Source organism: Cetorhinus maximus, chromosome 7, assembly GCF_964194155.1.
Source record: "Cetorhinus maximus chromosome 7, sCetMax3.hap1.1, whole genome shotgun sequence".
NCBI lineage: Eukaryota > Metazoa > Chordata > Chondrichthyes > Lamniformes > Cetorhinidae > Cetorhinus > Cetorhinus maximus.
Window position 1 is genome coordinate 28697510 of NC_135885.1, and position 19677 is coordinate 28717186.

The following is a 19677-nucleotide window of genomic DNA, read 5'->3' on the forward strand; positions in this document are numbered from 1 at the left end:
ATGGTGAGTGGCTTGGAGGGGAACTGCCAGGTGGTTGTGGCGGTCCCATGTATCTATTGCCCTAGTCCTTCTAGATAGCAGTGGTCATGGGTTTGGAAGGTGCTGCCTAAGGGAGCCTTGGTGAGTTTCTGCAGTGCATCTTGTAGATGGCATATACTGCCACTGTTTGTCAGTGGAGGGAGCAAATGTTTGTGGATGGGCTGCCAATCAAGTGGGTTGCTTTGTCCTGAATAGTGTCAAGCTTCTTTGAGTGTTATTGGAGCTGCACTCATCCATGCAAGGGGAGAGTATTCCATCATACTCTTGACTTGCGCCTTGTAGATGGTGGTCAGGCTTTGGGAAGTCAGGAAGTGAGTTACTCGCTGCAGGATTCCTAGCTCTGACCTGGTCTTGCGGCCACAGTATTTATATGACTAAAAGCAAAGTACTGTGGATGCTGAAAATCTGAAATAAAAACAGAAAATGCTGCAAAAACTCAGTAGGTCTGACAGCATCTGTGGAGAGAGAAACAGAGTTAACATTTCAAGTCTGTATGACTCTTCAGAGCTCTGAATTTTCTGTTTTTATCTATGTGGCTAGTCCAGTTCAGTTTCTGTTCAATGGTAACCCCCAGGATGTTGATAGTGGGGGATTCAGCGATGGTAATATCATTGAATGTCAAGGGGCAATGGTTAGATTCCCTCTTGCTGGAGATGGTCATTGCCTGACACTTGTGTGACGCGAATGTTACTTGCCACTTGTCAGCCCAAGCCTGGATGCATTTGGACATGGACTGCCTCAATATCTGAGGAGTTGCAAATAGTGCTGAATGTTGCGCAATCATCAGCGAACATCCCCACCTTATGATGGAAGGAAGGTCATTGATGAAGCAGCTGAAGATGGTTGGGCCTAGGACACTATCCTGAGGAACTCCTGAGCAGTTTTGATGGTTATCTGCTAATACATGAGCAAAATACTTTGGATACTGGGAGTTTGCAATAAAAACAGAACTATGTTGGAAATACTCAGCAGGTCAGTCATAGAAACAGAGATCAGAACACTTAAAGGCCATGGACCTGAAATATTAACGCTTTTTCTCTCCACAGATACTGCTTGACCTGCTGAGTATTTCCAGCATTTTCTGTTTTTATATTTTATTGATTAGTTGGGTAACTATAATTTTGTAACTAGTGCATGTAAATGTTTTCCTCCATTATGAAGGGAATGGATAGGGACAACTACTGTTAGCTGTAATATCTAGCATTCACGTAATCCCGAATGTGCATATGTACAGTACATGAAGAAACCAATGGCTTAAAGGTATGGTTAATCTGTTGAATAGAATCTTGTCTGACTGCACAAAATATCCAGTCCCCCTTCCTGAAACACACTTTTAAACACTTTGTTCAGCCTCGTACATAAATGAGTACTTCATAGTTTAAATGAAGAGTGTGCCTGGGGAGACAAGGCTGGCACAACCTTACCAGCTGCAAGAACAAAGTTATATATCCAGCTCATGAATATATAAGCTATTTATTCTGGATTTTCATGTGTAGGATTTCTTTTCCCCTTCTCTCATTGTTGATTTCAGTATTTTAAAGCTTCCTTGGCACGGGAATATGTTTGAACTTTTGTGCTTTTTATGCTTGCCTTCAAAGTAATAAATAGCATTCGAAGTCTTCTGTAGGTTTCTCTTTGATCTCCATACTGCTACTAGGTGCAGAGAAATGATGGCTTCCTGGGCTCTCGCCAGTTGTTTGTGTTTCAGCACTTACATCATTTCAACAACAAGTGAATTAAAGCTATTCACGTGTTAGAGGAGCATTTTTATTAATCCTCATAACATTGTTCATGTATTGCTCAAACATTTAAACTCTACATGCTCCATTGTTGGACACGTCAGCGATTGATTGTGTTACTTGCTGCAATCCCTTCCCAGTAGCTCAGTGAATGAATTTTGGTGACTTCTGAATTTCATTTTCCACACATCACACACTTTTCACTTGTACCTAGTTTTGTCTCAGACAGAACATTCTTTATCTCTGACTTACTTGAGTTTGTGCTTTTTGTGTGATCAGACTTTTTAAGTGACAACTTGTCTCGACACCAAATGAAGTTTTTGATATCGAGCAACCTTATATTTGGATAAGGCAGAACTGATGGGGGTTGGTGGTTTTTTTATGTAAGCATGTGCAATGACAATTGTTCCCTGATGTCGTCATGTGTGTACTTGGAGCTGGGGTGGGGTGGAGGAATGGCCCTGTTCTTAATTTTTGATTAAAAGATTACAATGTTAACTTTATTGTTTTCCCTAGTGGTCCCTCCGAAGAGAATTTTGTAGAGCCTTGGCTTAAGCCAAAGTTGGGCACTAATCTAGATACTGTTAAATCAAAAGAACTTGAGGTAATTGCGTTACTGTACATGAAAATAAATAATTTGTTTTTCTTGGGTTGCTGATTTTTGCCTGACTAAATGTTCAACAGAGTAGAGTTTCACTTCTACACCTGCGAAGTGTGCCTCAAGGGAATGTATGCTTCGAGTTTCTCTCTCTATCTTGATGAAAGCCTGAGTGCTTTCAAAAGATAAGGATCACTGTTCCGAGCTCCCAAGTATTTTTAATGCTCACTTTAATTTTTTTTGGACGTGTTTGCCATTATGTTGTATGGAGGTTGAACGGAGAATATACTGGCCAATGAAAAGTTCAACATGGCCTTCCTCGTATGAAAGAATCTGGTAACCATAAACATTTTTTTCCTGGAGAAATGATTGAGGGAATTGAAGATGAAATTCAAAAAAAATAGAGAGACTGGGAGCATTGGGGCACATGTTGGACATATGAGAAGCAAGTGATTTACAGAATCACAGTGCAGAAGAGGCCCTTCGGCCCATCGAGTCTGCACCGACACGTGAGAAACACCTGACCTACCTACCTAATCCCATTTACCAGCACTTGGCCCATAGCCTTGAATGTTATGACGTGCCAAGTGCTCATCCAGGTACTTTTTAAAGGATGTGAGGCAACCCGCCTCCACCACCCTCCCAGGCAGCGCATTCCAGACCATCACCACCCTCTGGGTAAAAAAGCTTTTCCTCACATCCCCCCACCTCCCCACCCCAAACTTCCTGCCCCTCACCTTGAACTTATGTCCCCTCGTGACTGACCCTTCAACTAAGGGGAACAGCTACTCCCTATCCATCCTATCCATGCCCCTCATAATCTTGTACACCTTGATCAGGTCGCCCCTCGGTCTTCTCTGCTCCAATGAAAACAACCCAAGTCTATCCAACCTCTCTTCATAACTTAAATGTTTCATCCCAGGCAACATCCTGGTGAATCTCCTCTGCATCCCCTCCAGTGCAATTTAGGGCCATTTGAATCTTTTTGAGAGAACTGGATTGATGTCTGAGCAGCACAGTGCTATTTTTGAAGAAAGGGGATCAGCAGGTACTGACTTTAATCCTAAAATTCCTTATTTATAAAATAAATTTGGTTGATTTTAGTTGGTGGTCAATCAACATTGCTTGCTGCTGACCTCCGAAGGCTGCCCACAGATCTAGTGTTCTGTGTGGTCTTCCCCTTTCCTGACAGTTTAAACCTGGTGTCAAGTCAAGGGGATCCCTTGGCATTCAGCAACAGTAATGTTAGCTAGTTGGTGCATAGTCAATTACATGGAAATGTCTACACACACACAGCAAGCCAAGTTAACAGCACTTAATAGGATATTAAATTTACAGATAGCAAAATAAATTATTGGATTAAGATGGAAAATAAAATAAAGAAACATCAAGTTCACATTTTTGAAATGCTGAACTTTTTTTATCATGGAGAAATTTGACAGTCCACAAATATAAAATTAGCTTCAACGGGCTAGTGAGGGTGTTTGGCAATAATTATGACCTTGTTATGCTGTTTAAAAACCCAGCCACACCTCATCCGACAAGGGAAAGCATTTTTTTCCAGGAGTTTTGCGGCAAGACTATTATATATGAGATCTTATTAATTCAGTTGATTTTCCCATTGATTGCCATCTGGGTGCCTAAACAGTGTACCCTCTGCAGCATAGAATCATTGATTGCAATGTTTGGATTTCCACACTATTCCGTATGTGATGGATCCCAGGAGTTGCTGTCAGCTTCAGTGGATAAGGATTGCAAATGCTGACAGTTTTTCTATCCACGTCATGACAAAATCTGGGCTACTATAAAATCAGTGCTGTGTTGCTAGAGGTGAGATGTTAAACTGAAGCCTCACCTGCCTGTTCAGGTGGGTGAAAAGTATCCTATTTGCATCTTTTGAAGAGTGGAGAGTTCTTTCTATGCCCAATTTAATGTTAAAGCCAAATATGTGAATGCCAGAAATTTGGAATATATACTGAAAATGCTGGAAATAATTGGTTTAGGAGCATCTGTGGGGGGAAAAGAGAGTTCAAGTTTCAGGTCTCTGACCTTTGACCTTTGGTCAGAATTGGAAAATGTTCATCCATTGACCAAAACTACCACAAACTATTTGATCATTTATCTCTCATTTTTGGGAAATTTATGTGCAAGATGGCTGCTGTGGTTTGGGAAAGAAAATAATGATTACAATTGGAGTAATAACTTTATTGGGCACTTTTGGACATATGTCTCTCTTTCTCTGCTTGTTCACTTTCCTAAAGTGTGCTACAACATGCAAGGCAAACCTATACCTGTAGTAGTGCTCAGTGATTTCCTTGTTTCAATTCTTCTATTGTAAGAAGTGACGAACGTAAGGCACTTCCTTATAGTGAGAGAATTCTGTCTGTCTACTGTCTGCTATTTTGCCTTCTGTATAGAACTAGAATGTGAATTCAGTACCTAATATGTAGCACAGGCAGGGGGTAATTGTGTCCACAAATAGAATTGCGATTCTCCACTTGTATAATTTGCTATTAAAGTTGTAGACATTAAATAAAATACCTTGAATGAATGTGTGGCAACAAAACCAGGTATAGTGACATTTCATTTAGGATTCAACTTATTGTATCTTGAGTCAATTTTGTACATTGAAACTTATTCTCTGTATATACTGTGACATGATGATCTGATTCTTAGCATAATGTTACTTTCAGAGCAGATTCTAAAGCATTGTAGATATTTTGCTTTAAGAAGTCACTAATATAGAATGTTTTCACAGGAAGTTGCAAGATTTTTTGACACCAAGCATAAAGATCACTATAAAGTCTATAATCTTTGCAGTAAGTATGTCTTTTAGAAGGTTTAAAAAAAAATAGAGTGAATATGCTTGTGGAAAATGTTAAATCATGTAGGAACACTTTGAATCGAGGTCTTTCAAACTCCATATATGAAGTGAAAAAAACTGATCTAAACATAGTTCGTTCTTTAGTAAGCATGTTTCCACAGCACAATGTCAGCAAACTAGATGAAGATCGATAATCTGCTGATGTAATGCAGTGTAATATTTGGAGAAGGTAATTTAATGGGGCACAACAAATCTTTTACTCATAAGGTGCATTAATTAAGTCACACATCAGTTAAGTCACATTTATCTTTACACATGGCACAAGGTATATGGCTTTTTCTATCAGGCAGATTTATAAAGGTTTTTATGCTTTTCGTCAAATATTAACTTACGAATTGCTTCTAAAATCTCTTGGAAAGTTATGCAACAAAAATAATTTGGGAAAGAATTTGGCTATTTTTGCAGAAAAGAAACACTGGGCAGAAAAGCCTAAAATTCCCCCAGCAATAGTTTTTAGTTTGGCTATCTCTGGAGGAAAAACTCACCTAGCTCTGGAACTTAAAACCGCTCCAAACAATGTACATTCAAACTTAACTATAACAAAAGGCTTCAGGAGTGGCAGGAAAGATCATTCTATCAGGGTGTTCACTTGTAGCGTTTGGAAATTTGCATCAGAAAAATTAAGTGATCAATTTTATTTAAACACCATTGTATTCTGTTAAAACAAAATCTATGCAGCATAGATTGCTTGATATCTTGCTTACCATTTTCAGGCATGTTGTGTCTTTCCACCTGTTACACCTGGCTACAAATGCATAAATCATACGGGATTCACACTCACAAGTTATCATTTCAATCAACCTCTGCTTGAGTCCATCATTTGCTCGAATCCCTGGTATAAAGGTTGTTCTGGGTAGACCCTGCTTAAGTGTTCTTTACAGAACTGATTTTTTTTTTCCATGGGCAGGGGGAGGAAAGAACCAGGTCATAACCATTGGAATCCTTTAAAACTTACTCTTAGAATTTGGTTAAGTTCAATTTTGGAAGGCCAAGTTAGCATGACCACCTGAGAATATAAAGGATGAAGTGGTGTTTGCCCAGCACGTCTTACCCAAAAAGCGAAGTGTAAATCTCATGGTCATTAACCACTCTATTGATCTCCTTAAGTGTCAGTGTCATTTACCTATTCACAGTAACCTGCTTGTGATGCTCACCACAGCTTCACCAGAAGCATTGTCATTCAGACTACTTCATCACAGGCTTGATCCAGATATGGACAGGAGAGCTGCATGCCAGCAGGAAAGTGAAACAACTAGCTGCCTCCCCACCGATATAGCACTTGTCCAAGTATGGCACTACGTAGCCCTAGCATAATTAAGATCAGTAATGAAAAAAGCCTCCAGTGACTGAAGTCATAGCTGACTCAAAAGTTGCTTGTGATTGTCGGAAGTATGTCATCACAAACCTGAGTTATCCCTGCAGGAATTCATTAATCCATCCATTGTCTGCTGCTTTATCCCTCATAAGGTCAGAAATGGAACTGGTTGACAATTCCACAGTGCTCCGTTCTATTCATAACTGATGAGCAGTTATGGTTGGCCTACAGCAGAACCTGGAAGTGGCAGGTAACATTCATTCCATAGAAGTGACAAACATCCTGAACAAGAAAAAAAACCACCATCTCCCCTTGACTCTCAAAAGCACCATCAGCATTTTGGCAAGGTCACCCCCTGATTGGGTGCAACTGGATCAACCATATTGCCACTGGCTAAAAGAGCAGAGTGAAGAGTGCATATTGTACAATGAGTGGGTCATCTGTTGACTACTCAAAACATATCAACCACCAGAAAGCTCAATTCAGGAGTGTGACAGAATGTTCCTCATTCACAGCTGCGACAACACTTGAAGCTTGACACCATCCCAGGGCAAAATAGTTCACCTATTGCCATTGGGTTAATAATGCAACCAACCACCACTGGCACACTGCGGCCTTTGTATGTACAATTTATAGGATACACCACAACAATTCACCAGGTTTACTTTGATAGCATCCACCTCCCTTGCGACCTCTATCACTAAGGAGGACAAGCAACAATGTTGTGTCAACATCGGCTGCAAGTTTCCCTCCAGTCGCACATCACCCTGATTTAGAGGTATCAGCGTACCTTCATTGTCACTAAGTTAATATCCTGGAAGGCCTCTCCTATTACTACTTATGGGAGCACCATCAGCAGAAGGACGGGAGTGGTTAAGAGGGAGAAAGCTGACAAAAATCTTGGTCCAATTAGAATTGGACCACAAATGTAGCCTTGACCACATCCTTAGATCAATATTTCTAAACAAAATAAGTGGAATAGTGAGGTGATTTGATGCTGCTGAGATCTGTGGCAAATGAAGGGTTAATTTGGAACTCCTTAGTGTTGTCAAAATGAAATGTTTAAGTGTAATCAGTCTCTTGGTTTGATCACAAATAAGAAAATATAGTAAACAAAATTACACTAAAACTTCTGGGTGCCATACTATGGTGGGACATTTAAGTAATCTTTGTCACTGCATTTTCTTATCCTTTTCCAGCATTTTCCTGCCCCCCCTTTTTTCTACACCTGCCTTGTGTTCTTGTCTATATTGAGTTGTTCCATCTGAAGTAAAATGCAGATACGTCCTACCCCTCAAGAGTATGTGGGGTAATGGATTCTGTGAATTGGAATAGTGTGCCAGAGGATTAAAAATTATTTTTTATACTTCGGTCTGGTAATTGCAGGTGCTTCCAACCATGTATCCCTGCCCCCTGTGAAAAGCGAAATATACCATGCTGACAAAGCTTACAGTTCATTCTGAATACTAATAACCATACTTCTAAATCCTGACCTAGGATTGCAGCATGACACTGCAGTGAATCCATCCACAAGGGTCCTGATGTGATGTATGACGATGCAGGTTCTGTAGGAGGCACATGTCAATTTATAGCAGCTTGAAGTTTGAAACTAGACTGAGCTGAAGGTGAATCATTTCAGCAGCATCCTTTAAATCAAAGGAAGATTTTCACATCACATGTCTTAATGTTTAGATAATATCTTTTCAATGGCTCCTGATGGGTCTACCATTATAGATCGTAACTTATGTCTACTTTTCCAGTCTAAAAACTTGCAGTTACGTTTGTTGGAAATGAAACTGTTGTCAATACTACTTGGGATGTTTCTGGAGTTTGTAGTTCATGTACCCGCCCTCTTGCAAGAAGCTGCTAATTTGATCAGCCAAACACTATGGGGGCTAATACAAAGCAACTGCAAACCTTTCTACTAAAGAGGGTGCTGACCAAAGTCCATTTTTAAACTCCAATATATTGGGCTATGCAAAATTTAATGAGGAGATGCAAGTAATCTTTATGATAGCTTGCAGTAGAATTTCTCTGCTGTCACAACCCTGCAAGACCTTCTAATAAACCACTGTAGCTGATGTGAATAAAATGAAAATTGCATTGCTAACATTAAAGTTGGCAGAGTACATTTATTATGGAAGGGGGTGGGGAGGCAGGGAGAAAAGCTGGACAATTCATTGAATTCAGTTCACTAACCTTTCATGGTGTGATCTGTGAATTCTAGTTCACTAACCCTTGGTTCATGATGTGATTAGTAGTGCAACCTTGTGTTTGTGTCCACACAGTTGCCATTTATAAAGGAATAGATAATCCAATCTTATAATTCCAAGTATTTTGAATGTTTTTTTGTCATTACATGCTGCAGATAATTTGTGATTTGCAGTGTTCTCTTAACACTATTGCTTACTGACAGTAAATATTTCTCCTCCTGTAGTCCCAGTTTGTTTTTTTGCTGTAGTTCTGGGAAACACTTGAGCAAAGTGATTCATAGTCATTTTATCTCACAGAAGGGGTCCATGCTCGCTCTCTGCAGAGCAAACCAGTCAGTCCTATTTGCCTGCTTGATCCCCTTAGCACAGCAAGCTTATTTCCTTCAAGTGCCCATTCAGTATCCTTTTGAAATCATTGTCTCAACTTCCACCACCCTCATAGACAGTGATTTCAAGGTCATCACCATTTGCTATGTAAAAGAAGTTCCTCTTCATGTTCAGGAGCCATTGAGAAGATGCTCCCCCTGCATCTCTTGCCCAAAACCTTATTATCTGTGTCCCTTGGTCCTTGTACCATCAGCTGATGGGAACAGCTTTTCATTGTCTACTTTATCAAATCTGTCATAGTCTTGTACACCTCTATCAAATCTCTTGGCGATCTCCTTTGCTCCAAGGAAAACTCCAGCTTCTGCAATCTAACCTAACTAAAATCCTCCATCCCTGAAACCATTCTGGTAAATCTCCTCTGCACCCCCTCAAGGGCCCTTGCATCTTTCCTCAAATGTGGTGACAGAACAAACACAATACTCTCCACAGCTTCCCTGCTTTTGTACTCAGTACTTTTCTTTATGAAGTCCAAGATCCCATATACTTTGCTAACTACTCCCTCAATATGTCCTTCCACCTTCAATCATCTATGCATATGAACCCTGACACTGTTCCTGCACACTCTCTAGAACAGTCTAGAATTGAGTCTATATTGTGCCTTTCTATCCTTCCTGCCAAAAATGCATCACTTCACACTTCCCTATTAAATTCCACCTGCTCCCTGTCTGCCCATTCTGCTAGCCTATCTGTCCTGTTGCAGGCGATTTATATCATCCTTAGCTTGCTAATCCTTTGAGTTTGGTAACATCAGCAAATTTTGAAATTTTACTGTTTTATGCAAGTCATTTATATGTGTAATATACATAATAAAAAAAGCAGCGATCCTAGCACTGACACTTGGGGCACACCACTGTCTATCATCTTCTAGTCTGAAAAATAGCCATCAAACTCACTTTTTAAGTGAATTTTTTCCTAAGCTGAAACTGACCCGACTGGGGAATAAAAATGCATCTTAAATCAACATTAAAATTGGAGGTCATCTTGTATAACTCTTTCATTTGTTTCTTTCTCTGAAAGTCTAGAAAAAGTTGTATTCAAGAGATGTTGGGAGGGGACAAAAAGAAGAAACTATTTTCCAAATAATATGATCTGTTGCACCATAAGGTGGCAGCAAGAACTTAAGGAGAATGAAACATGGCAAATGATTTCTAAAAGTTCAGTTGGCCACCTGTAGCAGTAGGTTAACACCATTTGTTTATTTAATGATTTTCAATATCTGATTCTAACACGGATGTTTCTGTGGTAGGTGAAAAAGGCTACAATCCCAGATTCTTTCATTACAGAGTGGAAAGAGTTTTCATTGATGACCACAACGTGCCTGCTTTGGAGTAAGTTATTTTGCCTAATTGAGGTGAAAGTATTCTTGTTTTAAAAACAAAAACGCTTTTAACTACCTTGCATTGCCTTCTGGTATGAACTTTCAAGAGTTGTAATGCTTTATACATCAGGGACATGCTGAAATTTACAGCTAATGTTCGGGATTGGATGGCAGCTGATGAGAAGAATGTTATAGCGATTCATTGCAAAGGTGGTAAAGGTAGGAGACTTTTTGGTTTAACAGTTGACGTTTTTACATTTAATTCAGATTTTTTAAATTACAGGTTCTACACAATGTCCTTTTTTTTTATACCTGGATGGGGAAGGGAATCCAATAATTACTGTTTTCACGGCCTCAATGAAGGTCTAAATTTTTGTCTCCAATTGCTATTTTCAGACCTGCTCCTGACCTAGGAAGATAACAACCCATTCAGTCCCTTGAGTCTGTCCTGCCATTCAGTTAAATCATGGTTGATCTGCACCTCAACTTAATTTACCCACACTTGATCTGTTTACTTGTTACCCAATATGAATCCATTGATCTCTGTTTTAAAAATTTCAATTGATCCAGCCTCCAGTGTTTTTGGATGAGAAAGTTCTAAATTGCCACCACAGTGTGTGGAAAAAGTGGTTCCTGCTCTTGCCCCTAAATATCTAATTAACATGAATAATGTTCATCTCTCAGCAGCCTGAAGAGACTGAAGATTAAGGAAACCTTAACGCACTTAAAGCCTAGTATGATTAGAACATGATTTTACTAAAGGGAAATCCTATTCGACATTTATTGGAGTTTTTTGAGGATGTAACTAGTAGAGTAGATAAAGGGGAACCAGTAGATGTAGTATACCTGGTTTTCCCAAATGGCATTTGATGAGGCACAGCACAAAGTTAATAGGCAAGATGAGGGCTCATGGAGCCGGAGGTAGTATGTTAGCATGGATAGATGATTTTTCTATCTGTTAACCAGAATGGGCACAAACGAGGCTTTTTCAAATTGGCAGGCAGTGAATAGTGGAGTGCTGAAAGGATCAGTGCTGGGGCCTCCACTATTTACAATCTATATTAAGGACTTGGATGAAGAGACAAAGTAATGTATCCAAGTTTGCTCATGATAACAAGCTAGATAGAAAGGTAAGCTGTGGGGAGGACACAGAGATTGCAAAGTGAGTGGGCAACAAAATGGCAGATGGAGTATAATGTGGTGGATGCGTGAAGTTATTCACTTTGTAAGAATAAAAAAGCAGGATGATTTTTAAATGGTGTGAAACTGGTAAATGTTGATGTTCAAAGAGACTTGGGTGTCCTTGTACAAGGAATGCAGGTGCAGCAAGCAATTAGGAAGGCAAATGGCATGTTGGCCTTTATTGCAAGAGGATTAGAGTACAAGAATAACGAAGTCTTGCTACAGTTGTACATGGTTTTTGTGAGACCGCATCTAGAGTACTGTGTCCAGTTTTGGTCTCCACATTTAAGAAAGGACATACTTGCATTGGAGGTGGTAAAGTGAAGGCTCACTAAATTGGTCCCTGGGATGAGGGGGCTGTCCTATGATGAGAGGCTGAGTAAACTGGGCTTATGTTCTCTGGTGTTGAGAGGAATGTGAAGTGATCTCATTGAAACCTACAAAATTCTGAAGGGGCTTGATAGGGTGAACGCTGAGAGATTGTTTCCATTGGCCAGAGAATCTAAAACACGGGGGCACAGTCTCAGGATAAGGGACCAATCATTTAGGACTGAGATGAGGAGAAATTACTTCACTCAAAGGGTTATGAATCTTTGGAATTCTCTACCCCAGAGGGTTGTGGATGCTCCATCGTTGAATACATTTAAGGTTGGAATAGGCAGATCTTTGGTGTCTCAGAGAATTAAAGGATATGAGGAGTGGGTGGAAAAATGGAGTTGAAGCCTAAGATCAGCCATGATCGATTTGAATGCTGGAGCAGGCTTGATGGTCTGCTCCTCCTATTTCTTGTGTCCTTAGGATGCTTTTCTGCGGAGGTTCTCTTAATATTTACTCATCTGTATCTTTCTTTGAGAAGTGCTTAGATTTTTTTTATTGTTGCGTTTGTGACACTGTTCAGCAAACGGGCAGTTTTGAGAGTCTGGTTCACCTGTCAAACAGTGCTAATAAATAAAGTGTGGATTGAGACTCTGTATCCTGTGCATTACTCCTTAAATGATGCTGCAAATTGAGGTGAAATAGCAGTTTATTTGCAGTCTACTGCAGAGTGACTTCTATTTGACCACCCTTGAAGTATTTCATTAAGTGTAAAGTGCAATGCCCTGAGGCTGTGAAATGCGATATATAAATGTGAGTCGTTTTCATTTGCAATGATACCCTTAAGACTGGAGGAAAGAAATGGTAGGAGAATTGTTAATGGTGACAAACTGGGAGCACTGTTTTGCGATGTGGGAGAAAGGAAAGTCAGTTTGAATGACCTGTGCAGGAAGTAGATTACTTGCTTTTGATTGGGGGAAGAGGAATGCCAGATTGAATTGATGGGTGGTAGAGAGGAGAGAGATGGGTAAGTGTTGGTATGAAATGTGAGGATTGTAGATAAGAATCCCTGAAAGATGAAATTGCTCTGCGAACTAAACTCAGTGGGGATTTTAGCCGTTATTGGGCTTGTGGAAGTTAAATGTAGCAGATAACTTTGGGAGAAATAGACTGGTTTGGTCAGTTGAAAATGCAAATGTGTTTTTAAAATTCTATCTCTTTTATAAAATGCCAAGGTGCACAATGAGAATGAATCACTTTTTCACAATTTTCTAGGGGAGTATGTCTTAGACAATTCTGCCCCACAAAACCTGGGCAGCCTGCAGCAGAATAGATGGGATCATTTAGCATAACTGACGGTGGGCTTTTTTCTTGCCCAAATGTATCTGCACAGTTACAATTTTATTTTAAAAGGGTTAAGGAATGGTGGAGAATTGATGGATTTATGTGGTTTATAATTGTGCCTTATTGCACTGAAGTGCCTGTCCATTTGCCTATAATGAAGAACAGACTTGCGATTGCCATAGTGGGAAAGTAGAGTGTTTGAATTTATAAAGTTTAATGTCTTCTGGATATCCAAAGTGCTTCACAACAATATTAAGTACTTTTCAAAGTGCTGCCTTGTTGTAGTGTAGACAGACAGCAGCCAATTTATGCACAAAGCTTTCATGAATAGCAGAGTTCCTTTTCAAATGTTTAATTGGAAAGTTTTACACTCACCTGAGAGCAGGTAGGCCCTCAGTTTAACACCTCGTCTAGAAGATGATTTTCCTGATACTGCAGCACTCCTTCCATATTGCACTGCAGTGTCAATCTAGATTGTGCACAAAAAAATTGGGTTTGAACCTTCTGTTAATAACCTGCAGAAAGGGTGCTGGGGTCATGCTATTGTTTAACTAAAGACCTTGGCCAATGTAGGTGCATGCTAGATCATAGGAACTTGGTAACCCGGAACCCTTGCACTCTAGGAATTGAGTACGTAATCTAAACTGTTCAGTGCAGTGCTGTACTGAGAAGCTTAATGGGTAGAGGGAAGAAAGGATGTTGGGTAGCCTTGAAATTAGGGAAGGCCTTTGGCCTAACTGATGTGTGGGTCAGCAGTTGCATTGGCTTGAGGTGGGAGCAAGGTGGGTAATCATCCAACTGGGACCAAATAAAATAGCAAGGACAGAAGGGTGATTTGGTGACGTAAGCAGAGATTCTTTTAAGAGGAAAACGAGCAAGGCCTGTGAAAATAGCCGACAAAGGAAAATTAAAGCAGCTAAATAGGTTAGTTAGAAACTAGAGGGGAACAAAAAACTTGCCTGCAGTGTCACTTGATGAAACTGAGCTGGGAGGCAATTTTGGCAAGGCTTAAAAAAAAAAGAATCTTGCAGGTTAAAAATAATTTGAGTTTTAAACTGGGCATAACTCAAACGTGACACGTGTGTTTGGTGCAGTGGTTTCTAAATTTGAAAAGACAAAAGTAACATCTTCTTTCAACACGTGAATTTAAATAATTTTGAGCATTTGAAACTCTTGTTGTTTCAATAAATAACGATAATCACAACTTTAACTTGATGACTTCCACCCAATTGCTCATGGATTGAGGTAAATTTCCAAAAAGGAGCACCTAATGCCACTAAGTAGTGTTAACACATGGTTAAACAGTGTGTAATGAAGTAAAATATTTGTTTACCATACATTAATGATTTATCGGTGGCCTCAGAGTTAAATGCTGTGTTACTGAAGTTCTGGTTCACAGGAGTTCAGTGACTTTTTGATGAATATTGGATTCTTAAACTGATTTTAAATATTGGAGGATCAAAGCTTAAAATAAGCTTGCAGCAGGAGAATTCATGCAGAGACTAGGTACGAGAAAGCAAATAACGGCTAGATAGATGCATAGAAATCATTAGAATATTTGGGTGGAGAATTATTGTTTCACCAAATATTAGGTGTTTTAATAAAACTTGTCTTTTATTGATGCTTTTGGCGTTTTTTTTTTGATTTGTGAAGCACTGAAGGGAAAAGTCCATATTAGCACTACAACATCCAACTCCCCTTTTTAGAGGGTTTTTTTTTGTTAACCATACAAGAGGGTCAGAAATTAGACATCAGAATTTGGAGAAAAATGTTGCTAATTGCACACTATTATACAATCATCAACGAATGCCAACTTCGGATAATGGATTATTTACCTAGAAAGTTTCCTATTCCTATTTTGAGTATTGCTTAGAAAAAAAGATTGTTGAACCTTGCACTCATCATGACAATTCGCAAGAATACCAATGTAAGGGAAAACAAATTTATACCGTATGAGAAGAGAGTGCTGATAGGTTGGCAAGTGGACTCGTAGAGGCATTGCCATGGAGAATGCACCAGTTGATGGTGACTGCCAATTAACTGCCAAGCACTGTTTGAAATTTAAACCAGGCAGCTTGACTCTGGTCAAGGCATTGCACTCAGGAATGAACCGAAAAATGGCTGTCACTTATTTTGTGTAGCTGAAATGGGCACAATGTGTGTACATGGTCTTTCTGTCTGCAAAGGACAGAGCCATGTGTATTAATATGTAGTTTCCAGTACCTGCAAATGTGCCACGCTGCAAGACTGACTGATGATCTTAAATTGGTTGTCAGTGTAATTCTTAGCACACTGAGGATTATTTAGTAAATGTTGTCTTATTGCAGAATCACATCTAACGTTGGACACTGTTTTGAGTTTTGCAAGCACAGGATGGTTAGGTACAGTCTGTACCTTGCCCGTTGCGAACAGTGGAAGGGACAGGCTGTTTGATACGATCCACCAGTTTTGGGACATATGGCCTACTGTCATGAAAAGCTGATTACAGCCATGAATTGCTTACGAGCATATAAAACTTTGTAAGGAAGACGTGTGTTTTTTAAAGAAAGACAAGCAAAGACACTGAGCAAAAGATGGCTGAAAATACCAAGTGACCACTTTCTGGAAAATTCCTATGTGGATTAAACTGACAGACCTGTCCTGAGAGAACATGGAATGTCACACCTGAAAAGGTGTCATGGCCTACTTCAAGCAGAGACACTTAAAAGGGAGAAAGGAAAGATGCAAAAGACTGAACTTTAATCTCCTGTGGTTACAGAGACAAAAGACTGAACCATATCTCAGTGGGCACCGAAAATCCATCTCCTGTTGATTCATATCTCAATGTGTAACATGGCCGGAGATCAAAGAAAGCAGGCTCTCTGGGTGCAAGACATGTTTTTTTTTTCCCTTGCAGGGAAAAATGGGTTAAAAAGCTAGCTGCAGGGCAGTGTTAGGGTATTCATTTGCTGGCATGCTCTGTGGGAGACAGCAACAAGACAGCCAACCAGTCACCCCTGCAGTTGCAGACAAAGACGCTCTTGCTCGTGTGGGCACTTAAAGCGGCTAAGCCGCAATCAAAAAGGAAATGGGACAGCTTCTTCAGCCAACCTGCAGACCCAAGTGTCTCCAAACCAACTGCCAAAGTCAGCTCTACCAGAATAGCCCAAATAATGGCCAACATATTTCGCCATCCACTTCTCATGGACAAGCCAAAGACTGATTTGTATATCTTAACTTCTAATTTCTGATCTGTGTGTATGTGTGTTGCATTTTTTTCCTCTTTTTTAGTAACTAATAAACTTACTCTTTCTTTGACTCAAGGCTGCTTAAATTAGCTCCTTCTAAAAAACACATACATTTGGACAGGGGGAAGGGATCCCTTTTAAATCAACCTTGTTGCCGCCAACTGAGGGGACGGGGGTGGGGGGAGCAGGTGGTTGAATAAAGGGGAGCCAGCTCATTCTGCCTTACCTGGGAGCATAACAAAGTTGGGGTCCCATTTGAGAAGTTAATAAATTGGGGGACCTTGCCCAGGGACTGGCCATTACACCACATACCCAGCATCACATTGGCACTGAAATTCACATACCACATTTGAACAAAAGATGAAGCTAGCTGTTTCACACTGCTACTATGCAGTAGCAACACAAGTGGTGTTTGCCACTAACAGAATGCTGCCATCAAGCCAAAAGACATCCTGCCTATCTCAGATGAGTAATGCGGTATGTGAATTTTGTGCCAGTGGGGTGCTAGGTATACAGGCTGTACACCCCAAAGACTAGCAGATCCTATCAAGAAGCATGTCCCTTCCGCTGTTTGCAATGGGCAAGGTACAGACGACTTGTAAAACTCAAAGCACTGTCCAACATTTAGTTGTGGTTCCATAATTGCACAATAATTGTTAAATTATCCTCCGTGCTAAGAATTATGTTGACAATGAATTTAAGATTCAGTCGGGCTTGCAGTGCGGTGCATTTGTGTGTACTGGAAGCTACATGTATACAGGACCCTGTTCTTTGCAGACAGAACATGTACACGCATTGCACCTGTTTCAGCTAAACAAAATAAGTGACGGCCATTTGCTGGTTCATTGGTCAAGGCATTGCTCTGAGGAATCGGTCATGCTGCCTGGTTGAAATTTCAAACAATGCTTGGCAGTTAACTGTCAGTCACCATCAACTGGTGCATTCTCCATGGCAATGCCTCTACCAGTCAGAGCTCACTTGCCAACCAATCAGCACTCTCTTGTACAGTATAAATTTGTTGTTTTCCCTTACATTTGTATTCTTGCAAATTGTCCTAATGAGTACAAGATGAAAAACTTTGACAAAATGTCTTTTTCTTTCAGCAATACTCAAGTTCTGTACTACTAAATTACTATTTGTATTCCTATTTTGATGTTTTGGCATCAATTTTAGCCCTCCACCTCCAATGTAGAAGTAACGATGATGTTCTTGTTGGATTGACACTCGCACAGTGTTTTCTGATGTTATGCAGTCAGCAAAAACAACATTTTGAGAGTTTGGCTGTTTTGAGACCTCAAAGAATCTTGCCATAAAATGGTCACATCTTGTATGGGAAGATTTAAAAAAAAAAATCTACATTCTCCATCTAAATTGAGAAGGTTTACTAATACTGCATTTGCTAAGAATTAAACTTTAGGAAAATAGAACATGGGAAAAACCTGAAATGGCATAATTTAAAAAAAAAAAATTCCTGTGACAAAGATGGGAAAAGTTGGGAAAGGTTTTGGAACGAAGGTTAGTATGGAGGGCTTTGTGTAATTACGGCTAGAAAAAGGACTATGTTAAGAATAACTCTTGAGTACCCTTTCTGTAACTTTATACTCCTATGAAATTATGTATTCTTAAGATGTGACTTGTGAACACACTGCTCTGCTGCCCCCCACCCACCCCTGGCTAAGGAAAAAAAAATGCTATTCATCTAGTGTTGTCTGCTGAAAATGCATTCCCAGGTAAGGGGTCTGAATATGGTAACTGCTCATTGTGGGGGAAAAGATTAATAGGAGTAATCCAGCAATTCTAAGAAGGAATCATGCTTGCAGCGAATGTGCGTCAGAGAACTGGAATTATACTCATCATTCTGTGTGCAGTCTGAGCTCCTTGTGATTACAGAGCTCTAGGATGTAAAATTGCTCCATTGTTCATCAGTGGCCACTGGAAATTTCAAATGTAAAACAGCACCCTCATGTTGCTGTGTAAATGATTATTGGAATTTTTAAATCTAGCTTTGAGATAATTTAACATTGGACCATAATCTTGCAATGATTACAAAACATTTATCTAGAACATTAATGCTTTGACCATTGTGATGGTTTTAGCAAAAATCACAATTAAAAATGCTTGTATGGCTTTTTGGTTATAGGACTATAACTTGTAGTAACTGATGGGGGAGGAAAGGGCAGGTAATTAATGCATGATCATAAGTATAAACTTGGATTCTAAGTCAAGATAATCAATTGCACACACTAGGCCTTACGTGCTGGTCTATCACAATTTTCTGGTGGTGCTAACTGGCATTCTTGATCACAATTATAAGAATGACCTGGTGCGTGAAACTACCATTTTATCTAGTTGGGGTTAAGGTACAGTTTTAGGGTATCCCATAACCTTAGCTCTCAAGTTCTACTGTCAGGTTGGCCTTAAACTATGAATTTATCTGATTTTTTATTTAGGCAGGACTGGAACAATGGTCTGTACCTGGCTGATTGACAGTGATCAATTTGAGAATGCAAAGGTAAACTTATCTTTTTTTGCAGAGTTCTATGAACTTTAAATATTAGTGTGTAAAAAAAAAAAATCTTAACTAATCTATTTAAAATTTTGAGGATAGTGTCTGATCTCTAATTGTATTAAAGAACTGCAACCTTGTAATCATTTTGCCCCCTTTCTAATAGGAAAGTTTAGACTACTTTGGAGAAAGAAGAACTGATACGAGTGTCAGTTCAAAATTTCAAGGGGTGGAAACTCCCTCCCAGGTAATGTAAAATAACTAGATTATGTTTATCATGCCACCTTTTTTTGTTTTGGAGGGAGTGCATGTTACTCCATGCCTAATGTATTAGAATGTCTGGAATTTTACATTTGGCTCAACATTTTACATATTAACTACCACAAAATTCCTTTCTCCTGATAATTTAAATTGTTAACTTGCATACCAGAGTTTTATTTAACTCTACCTTCCCAAGTATTAAAAATATTGAAAAATGTTGAGGGTAATATAACAAAATTTAGACCCACCTACATTAAGGCCAGGATTTTCTGGTCCTGCCCATTCTTGCTGAACATCAATGGACCTTTTGCTACTGGAAAATCCTGGCCTAAGTTACCGCAATTCATGA

The 19677-nt window shown here is 39.6% G+C and overlaps 1 protein-coding gene across 1 annotated transcript in view; it reads left to right on the forward strand.

The window, feature by feature from the left end:
• tpte (transmembrane phosphatase with tensin homology) overlaps positions 1 to 19677 on the forward strand; it is a 68628-nt gene that overhangs the window by 33000 nt on the left and 15951 nt on the right. Inside the window, exons 10-14 of the mRNA XM_078545259.1 lie at positions 5135 to 5195; positions 10422 to 10503; positions 10624 to 10712; positions 19012 to 19073; positions 19234 to 19314. Of these exons, the coding sequence (XP_078401385.1) occupies positions 5135 to 5195; positions 10422 to 10503; positions 10624 to 10712; positions 19012 to 19073; positions 19234 to 19314 (375 nt within the window). The remainder of the gene's footprint in view (positions 1 to 5134; positions 5196 to 10421; positions 10504 to 10623; positions 10713 to 19011; positions 19074 to 19233; positions 19315 to 19677) is intronic.